Source organism: Artemia sp. Qi Xiang Cuo, chromosome 12, assembly GCF_049724085.1.
Source record: "Artemia sp. Qi Xiang Cuo chromosome 12, ASM4972408v1, whole genome shotgun sequence".
NCBI classification, from domain to species: domain Eukaryota; kingdom Metazoa; phylum Arthropoda; class Branchiopoda; order Anostraca; family Artemiidae; genus Artemia; species Artemia sp. Qi Xiang Cuo.
In genome coordinates this window covers 60159339-60182587 of record NC_142805.1, presented here as the reverse complement: position 1 = coordinate 60182587, position 23249 = coordinate 60159339, and the positions used below count along the sequence as shown (strand labels likewise).

The following is a 23249-nucleotide window of genomic DNA, read 5'->3' as shown; positions in this document are numbered from 1 at the left end:
TATATATATATATATATATATATATATATATATATATATATATATATATATATATATATATATATATATATATATATATATATATATATATATATATATATATATATATATATATATATATATATATATATATATATATATATATATATATATATATATATATATATATATATATATATATATATATATATATGCCTCATAAAGTGCCAACCCTCAAAATTAAGCATAAATGTACGTATTTATTGATAATTTGTATTATTATGCATAATTTAATACGCACATTATGTGGCAGAAAACTTTGGGACAAATTTTCCACTTTCCACAGTATTTTTTGGTAAATCACCTTAATCCTGAACTTCAAAAGGACAAGTTTTTTTAGCTTCGTAGTCCTTCTCCGTTAAATCAACATTTTACTTTACTCCCTGAGATTATCTCCAAAGAGCAAAGTCATAAGGGTCGTGGTGCGTGACTCTGGTAAGCTCAGCCGGATCAAATCAGCTTCAAATGGAACCTGGAGAAATCTGGGGGGAAAGACGAAAAGCGTCGAGTGTCATTCGCTGTTAATCACTCATTACATTCCCGGACGAAGGTGAAAATCAGGAGTTCCGTGCCTGCGCAACAGGGTTGCCACCGTCAGTAGGATTTTACTAGATCTAGTAAAAGAAATAAAATCTAGTAAATTTAGAGGATCTAGTAAATTTCCCGAAATCTAGTAAAAACTAGTAAAAGTCATGATTTATAGTAAATAAAACTTTTTTTATTTTCCATGAATTCAGGGAAAAAAATTATCGTAAACATATGACAATTTCCTCATTTTTGCTTGTCTGTTTTACAATTTACCAATTTCTTGCTTGTTGACATCGTTACTCAGAGACAGACAAGCGAGTCACTCTTGCCTGTAACTCATGACAGCTTCAGCTTCCGGCGTCTGAAGGTCCTCGACAAAATCAGCTTTCTCCATGTGTCAAATCTTTACCAACTAAAAGCTGAAGCTGATGGCTATAATGACAGCTTGGATTTGTGAGTGAGTTCGGGAATCACATGTGAGATCGTGCCACTGCAACACCGAGGTGATTGGTGCGGTCTCTATCAATTTAAAAAGAAGAAATTTTTAATTGAAAGAGAAGGAGCCAACTGAGGAGAAATTAAGAAGTAAGTGGTAGAATACTGTAACATTATATATATATATATATATATATATATATATATATATATATATATATATATATATATATATATATATATATATATATATATATATATATATATATATATATATATATATATATATATATATATATATATATATATATATATATATATATATATATATATATATATATATATATATATATATATATATATATATATATATATATATATATATATATATATATATATATATATATATATATATATATATATATATATATATATATATATATATATATATACGCACACACACACACACACACACACACACACACACACACACACACACACACACACACACACACAGGTATATAAAACCTGTCTTCCTACTTCAGTAACTGAAATAAATGAGCACTTGAACAAGGTCTAGACCCTCACTCATCCATCCAGTTCCCTAGGACAAACAGTATATATATATATATATACACACACACACACACACACACACACACACACACACACACACACACACACACACACACACACACACACACACACACACACACACACACACACACACACACACACACACACACACACACACACACACACACACACACACACACACACACACACACACACACACACATGTGTGTGTGTGTGTACAGTGGGCAAGCCGTTTATAGGGCCAGGCGCGGGGGCGGGTTGCCCCCCCCCCCCCAATAATGTGGAGAAAAAAATATTATACATCCCATGCATTTTGACTATCCAGATATGGACCCCTCTTGCCCCCCCCCCCCAATAAAATTGTTTGAGATTCGGAAGAGAAAAAAAGAGGAAAAGGAAAAGAAAAAAAGAAGAGAAAAGGGAAAAAGATTGCAGAAAATCGTATTGATTATCCTCCTTTAGTAGAAATTGATGCTTGACGGTGCGCGTGCAAAAAATTTTTTTGAGCGTTTACTAAAAACAGATACAATCTAGTAAATTTTTCCTCTCCGATTTAGTAAATTCTTTCAGGTCAGGGTGGCAACCCTGCTGCGCAACATGGATTGTCAGCATGCGAAAAAGAAGAACATTTTAAATTATAAATATTACTATAAGATAATACGTCCATATAACGGCTTACAGTAATACGTTGCAAAAATAAACCAATGGAATTAAAGCATACCTTCTAATAAAGATATTTAGGACATCAATTCTTCTATTTCTCTTTAGGTTGACCGATTCATTTGTTAAGTCAGAGTGAATTTACCATTGATTTGGGATAATTTCAAATAATATAACCGTTACAGAAGTTGGTCAGCAATTCATATTATTATAACAGAGGAATCTTGTGTGCAATTTCAGTCTTCTTGAGAAAGAAGGGGGGAAAGAGATCAGAATTTCCCAAGCATAAATTTTCTAGCATTAGATATTGTTGTTGATCCCGCTTTTCCTCTCCTAAAAGCATGTGTGTACAAAAGGACTATACGTTCAACCCTTTAATTATACCCCCCCCCACCCACACACACACACGCACTAAGTGTTGAAGAAGTATTTTTTTTTTAATTTCTTCTCTACTGGCAGACACGAGCGGGGAAGGGCTTCGGAACAGTACTCCTATATTTTCCAAACATATGTTATTTCCTGTGTAAATACCCCATTCTTTTATTTTGTGTTCCCCTCCACCACAAAGTACTGGCTAAGTGCATAAGACTGGTTACAAAGTTATGGAAACTGTTTTTCTTCAATAGATATATCCGTTCAAAACAAGAATATTCATTAACTGGGCGGAGCAGAGATCCAGAAAATTTGTTACGGCTAAAATCATGCTTTCTCTCGCGTAGTTTCTTGGCAGATACATTATCATAGAAAAATTTGGATTTATTTTACACATTTAATATTTCAAGTTTTGATTAAAACATTTCAAGTTTTGAATCAAGACGGTTGGTGATCAGTGGTCTTTCTATGAATTACTTATGGACGCCATCAGTGCTTCAACGGTGGCTAAATTGGTGGCCTTGACAGATTTTTTGAATTTCTTTTTTACCTGTTAGTGATAGTATCATTTTATATATCACTCTATTCATTTTATACATTAAACATTTCAAGTCTTGGAATAAAACATTTAAAGTTTTGAATCAAGACGGTTTGTGATCAGTGGTATTTCTATGGATTACTTATGGAGGCCCTCAATGCGTTGACAGCGGTAAAAAAAAAAAAAGGTGGCCTTGGTAGATTATACGCAAAAATTCTTTACTAGTTAGTAGCAGATACTTCGAATTCAGAGAAATAACATAAATCAAGTTCTTCCTGAAATGTAAGCTCTGAAAGGCTGTAAGTTATGTGGAAATGGAGGGTTATAGGCGTTTACCCCCCCCCCCCTCGAAAAATACCCTCCCCCCACAGAAAATTCTTCTCCCCTGGAAAAAATACCCCCATGAAAAATACATCCCTGCTAAAAGGAAATTATTATCAAATAAAAGGAAATCATTATCTATCAGTAAGCAATGGACAAATTACAAAAGGCACTTAAACTTGTACAATGGGGTTCTCTGATTGTTTTGTAGTTAGGGAGGGAGGGAAATACATAAAATGGTACATTTTAATGCCAAAACATCCCAGCTCTCACTGAAAAATGAAACAAATACAGAATGAGTCCTAAGGGAGAGACGAGGGGAGGGTGGAGGTAGAAATTTATTTAAAATCCTTCGGGTCGTAAACAGGATTTTTGTTGGGGGAGGGGTGTATTTTTTTTTGGGGGGGGGGGAGGGGGAGGAGGTACTAAATTAACTTTAAAAAACACATCAAAAATGTGAAACTGATATCTGCTCCCTTATAATTTATGAGAATATTTCCAGTCTATGCTATTATTATGAATGTAAAGAGCAGAATTAAACCACGAAATGAGCAGAATTATTCCCTATAGGAGGATTTCCGCTTTCTTATCCATACCTCCACCTCATTGTCGCAGAAACTTCGGAGAGTGCTCATTAGATCAGAAATTGAGTTCTAGTTCTTTTTTTATAAGTCAAAATTGATTGGAGACCAACCAGCCGCAGGTGGTGTTTACCACCTGCCACGGGGGTGTTTACCAAGGGGTATTTTCCGCGGGGGGTATTCCCCCCTCGGAATACCCCCTGTATATATTAGGGTGGCTGACCCCTCCTCAACCCCCCTCTTATATACGCTAAAGTTCTACAGTTAAAAAAAACACTTCAACGGAAATTGAGTTTGACCAGTCGTTTTTAAAACTTAGAAAAAAAAACAAAACATGAGGTGAACAATGTCATTATAAAGAGTGAACATAATGTTTTTTTATAGACCAAACAAATCTACATATGTGAAGAAAGTGCTGCTTGTACAGCAAAATATATCATGTACGTCCTACTTGTAGCTTTGAATGGTGGAATTGGTCACTTAGTCGTTTCAATCCATCAATACTGATCTTAGAGGATACAGCTGAAAAAAATTGATATTTTTGTATTGAATTTGTTTTAAATTTCTTTATTTCCAAAGAGCTTGCTTGAGTACATTTAAATATAGATTTAGCAGAACCAGCTGCTAAAAATTTTGAAAAAGGGGCTAAAATAACGGTTGGAAAAATTTCAGCGATTTTTTCGTATTTTTGGCAATAAGTTTGTTTAATTCCACATAAGTGTGGAATTTTGCAGAACTAGCGGCTAAAAATTTAAAAAAGGGCTAAAATAACTGTCAAAATATTATTTTGAACTTAAAAGGCTCTATATTACATTACTGACAATGAAAATAACAAATTTGAATGCTAAGCAGTATAAAAAAAAACCTGACTCGGCATTCACAGTACCGTGTTTTGGGTAGGCATTTTGGGTAGGATGATCAGGCATTTTACGACTTTTATATATCCAGTGTGGCAGTGTGGTATGTGATTATAGCAGTATCAGTGCGCCAGAATAAAGTTTAAATATTTAGAACGTAACTAGGTCAATACTTTAGCTTACTTTGCTTTAGGAGAGGGTAGGTAGTACCATCATTGGCGTAAATACAAAATAACCCTGGAGGGGTTAAACTCAATTTCGAAAAAAGAGCGTTTTCCGACCAGGTATGCTAGAACGTTTTTAGGGACTGTTCGTTCCGGAACTTTAAAAAGAAAATTATACTCCATTTAGTCGATTAAATAAAATTTACACTTTCTGGGGACGCATGTTTCATTAAAGCTGAATACCTGAATCTCCAGCACAAAACGGGAGAAGTAAAATGTTTTTTTTCTAAGAAAGTATGTATCGGCTTTTAATTTTCTGTCATTTTTTTCAAATATTTTACCGAATAACTCTACAAGTTATAGCAAGACTACCCAATCAAATGTAAAAAGTTTGGCCACACAAACTAAAAAGCTTATAATGGACGAGATAGGGTGATCTTTTAAGGTGCCACGCCGCCGCCACCTCAAAGTATAGTAAACTATCAAAAATATAATATAGGGTACTACTAATTCGAAATAGGAGGGGGGACTTTTCGTTTTTCAATTGTTTCAATGAAAATACAAAAAAGGCGTGTTCAATGAAAATACCAAAAAGGACATTTTCAAAATCTAGGGGGGATCAAGGGGATTGCAAACACCCTCCGACATTACACCTATACTAACTATTTAAAGCCTCTTTTCTCAACCTTTCCCATCCCACCAAATAAAGAAAATTCCCTCGCAGCACCCTTCTAATAACTAGTAATCTGAGCTTGGTTTTCTGTTTACTCGGCAGAGCCTAAATGATTTAATTTGTTATTTATTGATACATGCTAACCCTTTCCCGAAGCTTTGACTTTTTTATTGGAACTCATGTTTGATTGAAGTCTATGCTACGAACCACAGCCCGTGGAGGGACTGCGGCCTTTTATGTAGAACTAAAATTCCTTCCTGCATCGTTTTTTGACTTTTTTTTATTGGAACTCATGTTTGATTGAAGTCTATGCTACGAACCACAGCCTGTGGAGAATAGGGAAAGGGGTACCAGCGCGGATTACACATGGTTTTTCTCACTGAGGATGTTTTTTCATTGTTTTTCTCACTGTAGATGTCTTTTCATGGTTTTTCTCACTGTTGATGGATGTTTCTTGGATGTCAACAGCAATTGCTGGATGTTTCTTGGATGTCAACAAGAATTGCTAGATGTTTCTTGGATGTCAACAACAATTGCTGGATTATTGATCGAGTCTATCGGGACAGGATCACGTTTCTGTTTCTAAGCCAATCAGGGAGTCGGAAATATTAACGGGAAAGGATTGCAGTGAATTAGTCGATGAACTGCGAGACAGGATCGGGACAGGTCGACTCTAACGGGACAGGATCACGTGTCTGTTTCTAAGCCAATCAGGGAGTCGGAAATATTAACGGGAAAGGATTGCAGTGAATTAGTCGATGAACAGCGAGAGCCATCTAAAGGCCTCGCCATAGCCCGTTTTCTTCAAAACAGAAACCATGAAGAGCTCCAGTGGTCGGCCTCTGGAGACAAACAGAAACCATGTGTAATCCGCGCTGGTACCCCCTTCCGTACTGTGGAGGGATTGCAGCCTTTTATATAGAACTAAAATTCCTTCCTGCATCGATTTTTGACTTTTTACTGGAACTCGTGTTTGATTGAAGTCTATGCCACGAACCACAGCCCGTGGAGGGACTGCGGCCTTTTATGTAGAACTAAAATTCCTTCCTTTATCGATTTTTGACTTTTTTATTGGAATTAATGTTTGATTGAAGTCTATGCTACGGAATCGCAGCCCGTGGAGGAATTGTGGTCTTTTATATAGAACTAAAATTCTTTCCAGCTTTGATATGAAGATACTGATTACGCAACTTGGAATTTTATATATAAATTGCGTAATTGGCAATTATTTCGCAAGTAGCGTCTTTTCTTTCATTCATATTCTTTGAGCTTTTATTTCAGAATATGATAACCTTTTTAGGACTATATAGCAACTATATAGCAACATTATTAAAGCAAAAATATAATCATTTGAGAAAGCTGGAAAAGAAGTTTTTGTATTCTTTGAGCTTTTATTTTAGAATATGATAGCATTTTTAGGACTTTTATTGAGGTTTTTATCGTGAATTGTTTGTTGTTTGTCTTGAGGATTGCTTACATTAAGACTTCTAGTATAAATCTCTCCACCAAATATTGCACACTTCCGCCGATCCATACCACGAATGACGCACTTCACACCTTAAATGGCAAACTTTCACCGCAAGTGGTATGCTCCCCCCCCCCCCAATGTACAAGATTTTTGAAAATGAGCAATTCCTTTTTTTGATAGTAAAGGGGTAAAGGATTATAAACTTAAAACAAATACAAATTTTATTGATGACAGCCACCACCAGAGAGGGGGCAGAGGGAGATTGAAGGGTCTCTAACCTAACGACAAAACAAAAAGACATCTATAAATGTATTAAGAGAGAAAAATAACAAATGCCACCTCTAAAAAGCTTTTAAAAAACCCTCCCCCTCCCAAAAGAAACGCTGTCATCACAAAAAGTGATGACTTTTTCAGTATTTACATGGCAAGGTAAACATATAAAAACAAACTAGCATGGCAATTACCGAAGCTAATGAATTAGAGCTATTATAAAAATGAAAACCTTTGATAGTTCTGAATGGGCCTGATGATCAGCCGTAGGATAATCAACTTGACACTGATTCGAAGACTTTCCTTGAAACCAGAAAAATAACGGCCTAAATCCCTAACTCCCCTCATCCCCCAGCTAAAAGTGCTCTAACATCGACCGCTAAATGTTTGACTTGTGGAGTGAGAAGATTAGCTAAAGCAATATAAATTCTCGCTAAAACGAGCTATTTTGCGACAAGTCTGCAGCTATATTCTGCATAGTATTCTGCAGCTATAACTTGCACCAGAAGAATAAATAGGTGTACTAGCCGATTCACTAGACTCAGATCCATTCATTCACTTAGCCAGAACTAAGATATTACTTAGAATTTTTCTTAGAGGAGGTCTAAACCTGCTTAAAAGATACGAAAAAAATCCTTCTTTCAGTAATTTTAAACCAATTTTCTATGCATTTTTAATCCAAAACCCTGTACACCAAATTTCGAAAACACGATTCAGTAGATGGATAGAACTAAATCTCTGCTACGGAACGGAAGCAAAATTTTTGTCGTTCGCTAATCGTAAAACCGCTAATCGTAAAATCGTAGAACCACAGCCTGTGGAGAATAGGTAAGGGGGTACCAGCGCGGATTACACATGGTTTTTCTCACTGAGGATGTTTTTTTTTATGGTTTTTCTCACCGAGGATGTTTTTTCATGGTTTTTCTCACTGTTGACGGATGTTTCTTGGATGACCAAAGCAATTGATGGATATTTCTTGGATGTCAACTACAATTGCTGGTTATTTCTTGGGTGTCAACAACAATTACAGGATGTTTCCTGGATGTCAACAACAATTGCTGGATTATCGATCGAGTCTAACGGGAAAGGATCAACGACAACTCTTTCAAGGTCAATTTTTTTGTTTTTTCTAAGCGTATTGATCAACTCTAACGTGACAAGATCACTTTTTTCTTTCTAAACTTGTCAGGAAGTCGAAAATATTAACGGGACAGGATTGCAGTGAATTAGTCGATGAACAGCGAGAGCCATCTAAAGGCCTCGCCATAGCCCGTTTTCTTCAAAACAGAAACCATGAAGAGCTCCAGTGGTCGGCTTCGAAGATCACTCTTGATCATAGGTCCTTTGCCTGTTCTCAAATTATTGAGTTGAAATATTAACTGCAGCTCTTCCTCTGATGCTGCATTCCCTTGATCAATTTTGTTCGCAAGTATCAATATTGGAACTGCTGACAAAGTCTCATCAATAAGCAAAGATTCCAACTCTTGTCTAGCCTCTTCAAATCGGGCTCGATCTGCAGCATCGATCAAGAAAACGATGGCATCGACAACAGGATAGTAATCCTGCCACACTTTCCTTGCTTCTCTATGACCCCCCAAATCGAAAGCGATGAACTTCACCTTGCCAATACACAGTTCTTCTGAAGTTGGGTGTATAGTTGGTGAATATTGTCCCATTCTATCATCTTTCAACATTTGCAGTATGGTCGTCTTGCCAGCATTATCGAGGCCCAAAAGCAACAACTTGCCTGATTTTTTGTATAGTCCTAAGTAACAAAGAACACCAGTCAGCCAGTTCCAAAAAATAAACATTATTGAATTTAATAAGAAAATTGATATGCAAAATATTCATGCTGGAATCCAGCATTTATGCTGTAATATAAAAACAGTAGTTTGAAAAAAATTATATTCACTGCTAAAAAATACAATTCGCACTTTAATCATAGAAAAGAAACCAGAGTTTTATGCATTTGATGATAAATGCTAAAAAAAAGATTTTAGCAACAAAATCAAGAAAAAAAAATTACACATTCGAAAGCCAAGTTTACAAAAGTATGACGTGTGCATTCACTGGTTAAATCATGTTAATATAAATAATGTCTTGAACGGACTACTGGAGAAAGTATATATTCCGGGGGGGGGGTGACAGACTATATTTTGCTGCTGTTCATCTTTGTCTGTGTAGTCTTTGTCTTTGTAGTAGAGCATTAGAGGAATCTGTTGTTCTATTGCAGCTAACAACAGGGAATCAAGTAGTTGAAGCGAAAAACAGGGAATCAGGCAGTTGAAGCAAATAACAAGGAATCAGGAAGTAAATTCACTCAGATGTGACATCAAACCCCAGATAAGCAACTTTTCAAAAGATGCTTGTCTTTTGTCAAACCAAAAGGTAAATATATTGGATCATTAACCGATAATCTTGTATTTTCTCAACTCTTCATGCATAATGGCTAATTGTTTTTATCGATAATTTATATTAGAGAACAAACTTTAGCACATCAGGAACTATTAAAAACAAAATTATATACATTATTTTTTTTGCACGCGCACCGTCAAGCATCAATTTCTACTATAAGAGGATAATCAATACGATTTTCACAATCTTTTTTCCTTTTCTCTTCTTTTTTTTTCTTTTCCTTTTCTCTTTTTTTTCTCTTTTCGAATCTCAAGCAAATTTATTGGGGGGTTGGGGGGGGGGCAAGAGGGGTCCATATCTGGATGGTCAAAACGCATGGGATGTATAATATTTTTTTCTCCACATTATTGGGGGGGGGGGTAACCGCCCCCCTTGCCTACCCTAAACGACGCCCCTGTACATAAATATATATATACTGTTTTGTCCTAGGGAACTGGGTGGATGAGTAGGGTATAGACCTTGTTCAAGTGCTCATTTATTTCAGTTACTGAAGTAGGAAGACAGGTTATATATATATATATATATATATATATATATATATATATATATATATATATATATATATATATATATATATATATATATATATATATATATATATATATATATATATATATATATATATATATATATATATATATATATATATATATATATATATATATATATATATATATATATATATATATAATGTTACATTTCTACTTACTTTTAATTTCTCTCAACATGCTCCTTCCTTCTCAATAAAAATTTTCAAACTGAGGAGATTCACCTAATCACCTTGGGTGGTTGGCTTTTGTTTTGATTCCAATAGATTCCCAATCATCACAAATCCAAGCGTCATTATAGCTTCATTTTTAGTTGGTAAGATTTGATACACAGAAAGCTTATTTTGTCGACCTTTAGACGCTAGAAGTGAAGGGGATTCTTGTGAAAATAGGTGACTGCTTGTTTTCCTCTGAAACGGGCAAGCAAATTTGTAAATTGCGAAATAGACAAGCAAAAATTGTAAATTGTCATATGTTTACGATAATTTTTCCCCCTGAATTCATGGAAAATAAAAAAAAGTTTTGTTTACTATAAATCATGACTTTTACTAGTTTTTAATAGATTTCGGGAAATTTAATAGATCCTCTAAATTTACTAGATTTTATTTCTTTTACTAGATCTAGTAAAATCCTACTGACGGTGGCAACCCTGTTGCGCAGGCACTGAACTCCTGATTTTCACCTTCGTCCGGGAATGTAATGAGTGATTGAAGGCGAATAATTCGACGCTTTTCGTCTTTTCCCCCAGATTTCTCCAGGTACCCATTTGAAGCTGATTCGACTCTGGCTGAGCTTACAGAGTCACACTGTTGACCCTTATTGACTTTGCTTTTTGGAGATACATCCAGGGAGTAAAGTAAAATGTTGATTTAACGGAGAAGGACTACGAAGCTAAAAACACTTGTCCTTTTTGAAGTTCAGGATTAAGGTGATTTACCAAAAAACACGGGAAAGTGGGAAAATTTGGCCCAAAAGTTTTCTTGTCACATGTGTGCGTATTAAATTATGCATAATAATACAAATTATCAATAAATACGTACATTTATGCTTAATTTTGAGGTTGGCATGTATTTTATTCATTCTGAGACTATTATGTTGATCTTATTTGCCATTGTACAAATCAGTAGGTTTGATTACTTACTTAGTAGTTTATAATTTTTCAGGAAGCTTGAGAATACAACTTGAGTTATTTGTCTGCAAAGTTTTCAGGGAAATGAGAGGGAAAGAGAATGTTGTTTTCTCGAAAATTTTCATAGAAGGTATTTAAAAAAAAACTTCATCAGAGGTACAATAGAGACAAAAGCTTGTAATTGATGCATCGAAGAGTCTCATAAATTGAATAAAATTTGACACCAAACATCTGAAGACATGTTCGGCACGAAACAGGGTTGTCGTTTCAAAACTTAAAGCTCATGATAAATATATATATATATATGGAATCATAAAAAAATGTAGTCTTTTGATGCAAGTTAGACCCAATTTGGGCTGAAGATCCATTTCTAAAAGGTTTATTCATCCTGCTTAACAGATTTTCGATGAACTGGTATCCACCTGGGTCTTGAAAATAAAGCCTAGTTTTTTTTCCAAAAAAAAAGAAGTTGAAATTCGAAAAAGAATTGATTTTTTTTATGAAAACGGGAAAAAAAACCAGAAACTATCCTTTCATCATATGACTGGTTCCGTCATCTTACCGTGACGTATATTTTCTAAGTTATTCTAAGAGTTTTCGTTGTCGTTTTTGCTTTAATTACCCTTTTGCACCAAATTATAACTTCCAAACTCAAATTTTCGGGAGAAGATTCAGAGAAATTTTATTCATACACTTCCATTTGGTTTTTTCTTGTTTTTCTTTCTGTTTATGGTCCTGTTTCGGTTTACGGTCTCGGTTTATGGCCTGTTTATGGTCTTGTTTTTGAGCTTTGGTGGTTCTTTTTTTAAGATAATACGCCGACTTTGAAAAGGTCAACTAGTAATCTAGGTGAATCAAAACCTTATGGACAGATGTACAGTCCAAAATAGTTCTAATCCTAGTAAAAAAGAAAAGAATAAAAAATTATGCTGATTTCATGTAAAAAAAATAATTGATTTCAAATGTAAATTTTAAATTTGAGTCATCACGCTGTTATCCTTCGGATCTTGAGCGAAATCCGAGGTGTCTGATCAAGTGGCTAAATTATCCCAGCGATTCATAAACTATTTCTGTTGCAGTCAATCTTTCAATTAACCATGTGGGAGCACAATGGCCTTAGGCTTTGCTTAGTCATACGGGGCTCAGGGTTCGATTCCCGTAATCCCGTTGTCACCTCTAAAAAGATTGATCCAGGACTTATCCAGGACTTTAGTTGGGGGATGGTTTTTTTTGGAGGGGGGCAAAAAAACCTTTAAAACACACCAAAAATGAGAAACTGATATTCAATCTTTCGTGATTTCTGGGAACATTTCTAGTCTACGCTGTTATTATGAAAGTAAAGAGTAGCATTAAACTCAAAATGAGCAGAATTTATTCCGTATAGGAGGGGGACTGCCCCTTTCTCATCACCACCTCGACCTCATGGTCGTAGAAACTTCGGATGATGCTCATTCTATCAGAAATTGAGAGTTCTAGTACTTTTTTTTATAAGTCGAAAGTGATTGGAGACCGAGCAGCCGCGGGGTTTCTTTCTGCGGGGTATATTTTCCGCGGAGACTATTTTCCGGGGAGGTATTTCTCGCGGGGAGGATGTTTTCTGAAGGTATATTTTCCTGGGGGTATTTTTCGTGGGAGGGGATATTTTCTGGGGGATTAAATATTTCCCGGGGGATATTTCCCGGGGGAGTCCATATATACTATAAAAACTGGAAATTAAAATGGCAAGAACTAGGTTTGTAAAGCCTTGTTTCAAAAATTAGTTTTTAGGCATTTCCTACGCATACAAAAATGATTTTTTTTTTCAGTTTCTTTCAGCTTACAGTTAGGAAAGCTACTATTTCAAGCTTCAATCGTTTATAATTTCAAAATAATTAATTGTTCAAGCGTCAGTCTGATAAGTCAATCTAAAGTTACGCTTGAATGCTAAACATTACTAAATTCACCCAATTGCACACTGGATGCAATTGGCAACCCTGATACTGTAGCAAAGCATTATTTGTTTTTATTGACAATTGTGGCTAAAATAAAAATTTTCGACATCAATACAGCGCACTTTAAAATAATGTTAAACGTTAAAAATAACCATTATCGAAATAGTAATGTTGAAAATAGTATAAACTTTTGAATACAATTTTTGGAACAAGAAATATGCTATCAAATTTCAATGTAATTTGAACCAGGTTATCTTCGTAATTTATGTTGGGCTCTGAAAATTAAATAGAGCACCGGGCTCAGTAGAATTTATGATGTTTGTCTCTTGGAACTAAAAGTAGGAATTAAAAGTAAAGACATTCCACTAGAAGTAGTGGAATGAAAAGTATACTACTAGCCGAGTTTTAACAAAAATAAAAATGACAAGTTTCTAAAGACCTAAATTCAAAAGGACCTTGGAAATCATTTATAAGCGAATCCTCGATATTTTTCACTCATTTCCTCTCCTGTCTTATTTCAGTCAAGTTCTGGTCTTGTGTTTGTTTCATATTATTGTATATAGTATTGGTATAATGAATGAGTAGCTTATAGTAGTCTCTTTACTATAATAGCTTATAGGAGGAAGGAGGTAAAGCAACTCTTGTACCTCCTTCCACGGGAACCAATAGCTCTGAACGGTTCGGCTACACGCTTACCAGATGCTTGCTAAAGTAAAATCTGACATCAGTAGAAGGAAAGTAAAGGTCTAAAATAGCGTAGCCTATCTTGTAAAAAAAAAAAACTATTTTCGCCACTTAAGAATTCCACACTATTCTTTATGAATATCAGCAAAATAGCGTGAGACAGAGATCTACGGTACGCTCGAGGGGCTAACGACTTTCAAAATAATGTACATCAGGTATCTTATGTCATGCGTGGCGAAAGTGTGCCAAGCGTGGCAAAATTTTAGGGATAATGGTGGTCCAAACACTCTTATGCAAAGCAAGGCTATTTTTCCGTGTTTCAATATCTTGTGATTATGTAGTGTGTCCCAAATTATATGAGTTTATTTTATCTGCTCAAATTTGAAAATTTTTCGTTTTGATTAATTTTTTTTGTCTTATAGGGTAAAGAAAAAATCGAGCACGTCTGTTTATTTGATTCTCCTCATTGTTGCATCATCGGCAAAAAACCCTGGAAGAACATTAAGCAATGAACCCTTTATAGGGTGCTTAAATGAGCGTATTCCTGCACTCGATTTTATAGAAGCAGTAAAATGCCGGGGTGTGACTACAGACTTTATATCTAACCATCTGAATAAATTAAACGCCCAAGAAATATTGGAAGTGGATTGTTTACACTGTAAAATCATACAATGTCCATCATTTAATCAGACGATATCGAAAATACGACTTGTCAGCAGTGGTGTTAAACAAATCCAACAGGATGCATTTCTTAAGTCGTCAGAAAGTCTTATAGAAATAGATTTGTCAGGCAATTCCCTGAGACGCTTCCCAGGAGCAATTATGAATTTGACAGAACTGGAAATATTGGATTTAAGCAATAATAATATAACAACTCTTCCAGAGGGAAAGCAGTTTTTCCATCTTTGGGAACTAAAAGTCCTAAATATGGCGTTTAATAGGTGAGTATTATCAAATCGAAAAAGAGATGTTAATTTCCAAAATTCAGACTTTTTGCCACGTTAAAGCATCAATCCTTTTGTGGGGGGGAATTCTTTTGGGGCGGAAACTTAAAACCCAACCAGGTGATCTAACGCTATGGTAAGCTAATTTTAGTTTTAAGTGGATTCGACCACTTCGGATTCTAAACGCACATATTGTTTATGAGCTTTATATATGATCGCAGTGACCATGGTTTTAATATTTGCTATCATGGCTATTGAAATAACGTTGACACAGTAAAGAGCGACAAGTCTCCTATTCTTTTTCTCTCAGGTTACAACATACAGAACGGATAATCATAAAAAGTTGGTTAAAGACTTACTCACTACCAAATAAAATTTGTTATTATTTATTTAAGAGGTAAAACTGATCTTAAGGCTGCCAACTACCCTTTGAACATTGTTTTTGCCATTGGGCACCCTCACGTGCTCCTAGCATCGGAACAAGAATTCAATGTAGCTATCTTAATCAGAAGGTCGAAAGGTCCGTAAAACGTCCCTTTGGTCCGAATAAGTGATCGTAACCCAGGGGCAAAAGTTACAAATTAAGTTAATGTCTCATTAGAAGGGGGGCTTCACTTTATAGAAAGATGGACATGTTACGCCTTGCTGGAATCAGAATTGCGCATATACTTTGGCCTACTAACATTATTTAGGCCTGATACCCATATCCCCTACCTCATACCTCATTCCCCTCTTCCTCCTTCCGTTTTCATAAATACAAACATTTTATACTTCACTCGACTTCTAGCTTGCCAGGGATTACTGAAGTAATGGCATTAAAAGATCAGATGGCTGTCCTAAACGTAAAAAAAGCAAGCGCATATTCCAAATATCCAGTCTGATTTCTGTAAAAGTTGGTATTTAAGGGTTTTTGGAATCAGCAGTCATTAACATCGGGTTGAGAGAAAAATTTCAGCCTCTCTAGCCCAGTAAAATGACGCCACGTCACTATATATTTAAATTTTAAATTGAAGGCATCATAGATACCAGGACTCCTCCGATAGGAACTGTCTGTAATGGGTACCCCTAACTGTCTGTAATGCGTACCCTGCTCTAACCTCGAGTAGTACCACCGTAAAAAGTCCCAACACGACTTCTCAAACCACAGCCATTCCTACCGGGACTAGTTCTGCTAAATGTACTCCTTGGACTGCTACCACAATGAATGTTACAATTACAACAACATCCTGTACGACTCGACTCCTCCTAACGAATTATAAGCAATACAAATAATACGAACAGAGATTGAATTAGAAAAAACACAGTATTTTCTCTAAAAGTAAAGAGTAAAACTGAAACTTAATGCTAGCGTAAATTTGCTTATATAATATATCAAACTTAAAACAAACAGAAGTTACAATAAAGATTTGAAACCTAAAAGTGAGAATAATTAAAATGAACAATAGAGTAAGCATAATTTTTACTAAATAAATATGGATTTGCAGCCATCTTCAGGCCCCTCAATGGCCTAAAACGTCATTTGTGCTTTACTGAAATAAAATATTTTTGACCAGTTTTTCTTTCTATTACTATAAAATTAAAGAAACTGAAATAATACTCAAATATCAAAATTCAGAGAACAAATTAATCGCAATAAGTCGTCGAGTAACAATCAAATTTTTCCCGATTGGATCTATTCTTTTCAAATGTGAAGTAATTTCTATAGCTTATTAAAATTGTCAGAAAAATCGATTTGTAATGTTCAAAACAATCTATTGTGTTATATAATCGATAAATTTAATTTAATAGAAATTACCAGATATAAGAGTAGGTTCTACCCCCTCATACAACCCTCAGCCTGAAGTGTCTTTGTGTTGCAATGAAAACCTACAACTTCAAGAAGAGTACGCTTTTCATCTTACCAGGAATTATTTAATCAAAACAAATATTTTTGACAATAACCGTATACCAGGGGGGGGTTAAGGGTTCCACCCAAAAAAAAATCTTTGAACGACTCGTTTAAACGTAACAAACTGCATATATACAAATTTTTTAAGCGTTTTTTAAAGTGTTTTTGCAACCTTCCCCTACCAAAAACAAAATCTTGGCTGTGGCCCAGTGAAAACTCACAAAATAATATCCTAAGAACTTTCTTGTTCGGAAAAACAAAAGAAATTTTCATTAAATGGCCGTTTTCAGGATAAAATAAGACCTAAGATGGGTCCAGGGTGGTAAGAAAGGTTTTATTTTGATGGCCTTGGTACTTCGAGTGTTAAAATTTTGCTTAAATATCCTTATTTTCGTCCCTGTTTTCTTGCATTTTCACCTGTTCTTTTCAAAACTACTGATAAATAAACTGGTTAATAAAACTTTAAATTTAAGCAATCTGTTTAGTTTTCAGTAAAGCACAATTGAAATTCTCGGACTTTTTTCGGGTAAGGGGAGGGGAGGGTTGAAGAGGGGGTAATACTGCACTTATGTGAGTGTGTTTCAGTGCATTATATTAAGTTACATTAAATTGTTCAGTATAATATTTTATTTAAATTTAAGATTCGTTTCTTTGACCTGTATAATTTATGATCGTTTTAAGTTTCATACCTTATGTATTTTCTTTTTGGGTGCAATGAACTGGTGAGTTTGAACTGGAGATTTTTTAATACACCCCCATACGCATACACTCACACGCAGACACACACATTTATATTTATATATATATATATATATATATATATATATATATATATATATATATATATATATATATATATATATATATATATATATATATATATATATATATATATATATATATATATATATATATATATATATATATATATATATATATATATATATATATATATATATATATATATATATATATATATATATATATATATATGTTACCGTGAATGTCTGCAAATTGGTGAATGTCAACATTCACCGGTAAATGTCTGAAATACCTTTTTTCTCCTTGGATTTAGTCAGCGTTGCCACTCAACTTTTTCAGTGGAATACAAGGTTTGATGATGACAGGTTAGATTGGATTCGGTTAGGTGACGTTAACTTAAGTTAGGTTTTTAACCCATTTCTGATATTTAGAACCAAATTTAACCAAATCTAACTTAACCTTACCTAAACTAACATAATCTAACCTAATCTAACTTGAACTTTTACCATCATCAAACAGATCGTGGTAACAAACTGTAAGTAAGGAGCGATCCGGCCCAATAGTAACCGAAACTCTAGAAAAACCGGAATTTTGATACCAATAGATACATCAAAAGAATGTAGATTTTTGTTCCGATTTCAAATATATAAGTTTCATGAAGTCCTACCCATCAAAAGTAACGCGCCTGAGAAAATTTGCTTGATTTTCAAAAAAAAAAGAAGGAAACACCCCCTAAAAGTCATAGAACCTTAATGAAAATGACACCATCAGATTCCGCGTATCAGAGAACCCTATTTTAGAGGTTTCAAGCTCGTATCTGCGAAAATATGGAATTTTGTATTTTTTGCAAGAAGAAAGATCACGGATGCGTGTTTATTTGTTTGTTTGTTTTTTGATTGTTTTTTTTTCAGGGGTGATCGTATCGAGCCAGTGGTCCTAGGATACCGCAGGAGGGCTCATTCAACATAATTAAAAATTCTAGTGCCCTTTTTAAGTGATTAAAAAAATGGAGGGCAACTAAGCCCCCTCTCACGCTCATTTTTTTCCCAAAGTCACTCGATCAAAATTTTGAAATGGCCATTTTGTTTACCATGGTCGGAAAATATAATAACTATGTCTTTGAGAATGACTGAATCCTCCACAGTCCCCGGGGGAAGGGCTGCAAGTTATGAACTTTGCCCAATGTTTACATATAGTATGGGTTATTGGGAAGTATACAAATGTTTTCAGGGTTTTTTTTCTGGTAGTGGGGGGGGGGAGTTTGGGGGTTACGCGGGAGGATGTTACTATGGAGGAAGTTTTTATGGGGGAAGGGACATTGCTATGAAGGGGGTGCCGGATTTCCCAGTATTATTTAAAAAAAGATAAGAAATTAGATAACAAAAAACAAGGTATTTCAACTGAAAGTAAGGAGCAACATCAAAAATTAAAACGAAGAAAAATTATTACGTATATGATTGGGTTCGCCTCCTACTCAATACCTTGCTCTTTTCACTAAAGTTTTTTTTAATACTTTCATAAGAGCTATTTATTCTATTTTTAATGGCCTGTGTGATTAAGGGGTAATTTTTAAAGAATTGGAACAAAATTCGAACTTTAGCGTAAAGAGTGAGGTATTGACTAGGGGGCGAACCCCCTAATATACGTATTAAAAATATATCAATATAGAAGATCGTTACGTAAGTTAATTCGTAAGTTACGTATATTTATTACTAATAAAAAGTTCGTAAATAAAAATAAACAACTTTCGAGAAAGCCATTTAACCAAAAAAAGTAAAATTAATATGCTAATTTCGTTTTAATTATTCATGTACGGCGAGTCAAAATCAAAACCTGCATTAATTCAAAAACGTTCAGAAATTAATAAAAAAACAAGTTTTTTTTAACTGAAAGTAAGGAGCGACATTAAAACGAACGGAAATTATTCTGTATGTGAAAGGGGCTATCCCCTCCTCAACGCCTCGCTCTTTGCGCGAAAGTTTGACTCTTCCTGACAACTCTATTTTTTAAAACAATAAAACACTTTAGCGTAAAGAGCGAGGCGTTGAGGAGGGGCAGCCCCTTTCATATTCAGAATAATTTCTGTTCGTTTTAAGTTTTAATGTCGCTCCTTACTTTCAGTTAAAAAACTTGTTGTTTTTTTTATTTAATTAATTGAAAAAACTTTTTCCCCCAAATAAGTTTTTCAAAGAAAAGTAAATTAAAATTAAACCAAAAATGAGCAAAAATAAAATCAAATAATCAACCAAGCGTGAAACTACCACAAATCAGCATCAGCATTCATTTGTATTTTTTTCAGTAGAGTCCAAATTATGTTCTGGCATTGGGAAGGCATAGGGGTTTTGAGCCCTACTCATGTTAATTTCTGATCGTTTTGAGTTTGACTCGGTTACTTATTGTAATTTCTGTTCGTTTCGGGTTTCGTCTATTTATCGATGCTGATTTGTGGTAGTTTCACGCTTGGTTGATAATTTGATTTGATTTTTGCTCATTTTTGGTTTAATGGATTTCTTTACTTTTCTTTGAAAAACTTATTTTTGGGAAAAAGTTTTTTTTAATTAATCTCTGTTCGTTTTATATTGACATAGTCTTTTCAGGGGAAAAAATAATACTTTAAATCTTTTCGTATTTTTTTAAGACTTTATAGTTTGGCCTGCGATTTCTATGCTGCAGAAAAATTTTCAGCAATTTTTAACGACATACACCATTTTAAAAATCCGGACACAAATAGTACTGTTTAACTCAGTTTCATACCTCCTCTAGTTGAACTGAAATGGAAAACTTGATACCATTCACAAAAAAATTGTTTACTTTCTTTGATAGCTTGGATACACTTACACTATTTTGATTTGGTTAAATTTTAAGAGCAGAAGTAGCCCCGAAAGTTTGAACATAATACCCTCAGTCGTTCTTGGAATACTGCTGAGATGCCTTATTGGGAATTAGCATTATCACAGCGCATTTTGATTTAATCTTAAGAGTAGTTATCTAGGTTCCATTTCCGTACCCTGTATAGCAATCTCAATGTTATTTGCGTGCGGCACGTTCCCTGGCACCTTTCCATGGTTGATTACCAGACTAGTTATTAGGAAAGGTTTTTTAGGGAAAGCTGTCAATCACCCATGTGTTATCCACAGTTCCATTTTTGAAGTCTGTGGAAACAGTTTGACGTGTTCGGTGAGATTACGTTCCTTGGCGTTTGATAGACATTTACAAAAAAGGGGTAATTAGTGATTGGATAATTTTTTAACGTGAAATCTCTGAATAAAATATTTTTGGAGCATGTACTTGACGACGGATAAAAGGGTTAAGGTGATTAGCAATTACGAGCAAGGATCCCCCCACTGGTTCCTGGCTGTAGGCTACGCATATCAAATTGCTGTACTGTGGGTTAGGTAACAGGATTAAACACGCTTTTACAATCGGAATTCATTGATTGACATTTGCAAAAAAGGGGTTATTAGTGATTGGATAATTTTTTAACGTGAAGGGTCAATTTCGGAGGAAAAACCAAAAATACTCAGAATCGAAAATAAACCGGATCTGCCTCACGGGCAAGGCTCAGCGGTCCTTCGTTTCCCCATTTCTGCGGGCAGTGGTGGGGGGCGGGGGGTCAATTTTGGAGGGAAAACCAAAAATACTCATAATCGAAAATAAACGGGATCTGCCTCAAGGGGAAGGCTCTGAGGCCCTTCGTTCCCCCATTAGTGAGGGCAGGGGGAGGGGGGTTCAATTTTGGAGGGAAAACCAAAAATGCTCATAGTCGAAAATGAATGGAATCTGCCTCAAGGGGAAGGCTCAGAGCCCCTCTTTCCCCCATTTCTGAGGGCAGGGGGGGGGGGGGGGTCAATTTTGGAGGGAAAACCAAAAAGACACAGAATCAAAAATAACAGGGATCGGCATCACGGGCAAGGCACATAGGCCCCTCCGTCCCCCATTTCTGAGGACCGGGGAGGGGGGGGGTCAATTTTGGATGGGAAATCAAAAATACTCAGAATCGAAAATAAACGGGATCTGCCTCAAGGGGAAGGCTCAGAGGCCTCTCCTTCCCCCATTTCTGAGGGCAGGAGAGGGGGGGTCAATTATGGAGGGGAAACAAAAATTCTCAGAATCGAAAATAAAAGGGATCTGCCTCAAGGGGAAGGCTCAGAGCCCCTCCTTCCCCCATTTCTGAGGGCAGGAGAGGGGGGGGGTCAATTTTGGAGGGAAAACCATAAATACTCAGAATCGAAAATAAACGGGATCGGCCTCAAGGGGAAGACTCAGCGGCCCATCCCTCCCCCATTTCTGAGGGCAGGCGGGGTCAATTTTGGAGGGAAAATCAAAAATGCTCATAATCGAAAATAAACGGGATCTGCCTCACGGGGAAGGCTCAGAGCCCTTCGTTCCCCCATTTCTGAGGGCAGAGGAGGGGGAGGGGGGTCAATTTTGGAGGGAAAACCAAAAATACTCAGAATCGAAAATAAATGGGATCTGCCTCAAGGGCATGGCTCTGAGACCCTTGGTTCCCCCATTTCTTTGGGTAGGGGAGGGGAGGGGTCAATTTTGGAGGGAAAATCACAAATACTCAGAATCGAAAATAAATGGGATCTGCCTCAAGGGGAAGGCTCAGAGCCCCTCCTTCCCCCATTTCTGAGGGCAGGGGAGGGGGGGGTCAATTTTGGAGGGAAAACCAAAAATACTCAAAATCGAAAATAAACGGGATCTGCCTCAAGGGGAAGACTCAGCAGCCCCTCCTTCCCCCATTTCTGAGGGCAGGGGGGGTCAAGTTTGGAGGGAAAATCAAAAATATTCAGAATCGAAAATAAACGGGATCTGCCTCAAGGGGAAGGCTCAGCGGCCCCTCCTTCTCCCATTTCTGAGGGCAGGGGAGGGGGGGTCAATTTTGGAGGTGAAACAAAAATGCTCAGAATCGAAGATAATTTACATTCATCTTAGTTTTTAACGATGCTCCTTATTTCTAGTTGAAAATGCTTATTTTTTAATTTAATTGGGAATGAAAAGTCAAACTCTAACATAAAGAACAAGGTATTTTGGAGGGGGTATCTGATGAAATAATTTAGGTCGTATGATCAATTTAATTTATTTTTTAATTCAAGAGTTTTTCAGTAAGGACACTCGATATCCTAGAAGTGTTTGATTCAAACTTTTACCTTGAGCATCTATGCTGTTAGCAGAATTTCAAAAAAGGATCGTTTATGAGTGCTGCCGTATCTGATTAAATAATTTAGGTCCTACGATCAATTTAATTTATTTTTTAATTCAGTAGTTTTTCAGTAAGGACACTCGATATCCTAAAAGTGTTTGATTCAAACTTTTACCTTGAACATCTATGATGTTAGCAGAATTTAAAAAAAGGATTGTTTATGAGTGCTGGCGTATCTGATGAAATAATTTATGTCGTATGATCAATTTAATTTATTTTTTAATTCAGTAGTTTTTTTC

General features: G+C 35.5%; 2 protein-coding genes and 1 pseudogene across 6 annotated transcripts in view; 1 reads left to right on the top strand and 2 right to left on the bottom strand.

Moving 5' to 3' along the window:
- The window catches only part of Rab3GAP1 (RAB3 GTPase activating protein subunit 1), a 350147-nt gene that overhangs the window by 150757 nt on the left and 176141 nt on the right, over window positions 1-23249 (bottom strand). Inside the window, exon 1 of one of the 4 annotated variants that reach the window (XM_089098392.1) lies at window positions 2791-2810. The exons of the other annotated variants lie outside the window; for them this stretch is intronic. Within the exon in view, the coding sequence (XP_088954518.1) occupies window positions 2791-2795 (5 nt within the window). The 5' untranslated portion in view covers window positions 2796-2810. Of the gene's footprint in view, window positions 1-2790; window positions 2811-23249 lie in introns of those variants that run through there. 4 annotated transcript variants of the gene reach the window in all.
- Window positions 1-23249, top strand: part of LOC148946359 (uncharacterized) — a 57813-nt gene that overhangs the window by 2452 nt on the left and 32112 nt on the right. Inside the window, exons 1-2 of one of the 2 annotated variants that reach the window (XM_089098387.1) lie at window positions 9755-9891; window positions 14633-15151. In XM_089098387.1, the coding sequence (XP_088954513.1) occupies window positions 9866-9891; window positions 14633-15151 (545 nt within the window). In that variant the 5' untranslated portion in view covers window positions 9755-9865. Of the gene's footprint in view, window positions 1-9754; window positions 9892-14632; window positions 15152-23249 lie in introns of those variants that run through there. The other variant, XM_089098388.1, reaches the window with a different exon arrangement.
- Window positions 8730-9314, bottom strand: LOC148946360 (small COPII coat GTPase SAR1A pseudogene; annotated as a pseudogene).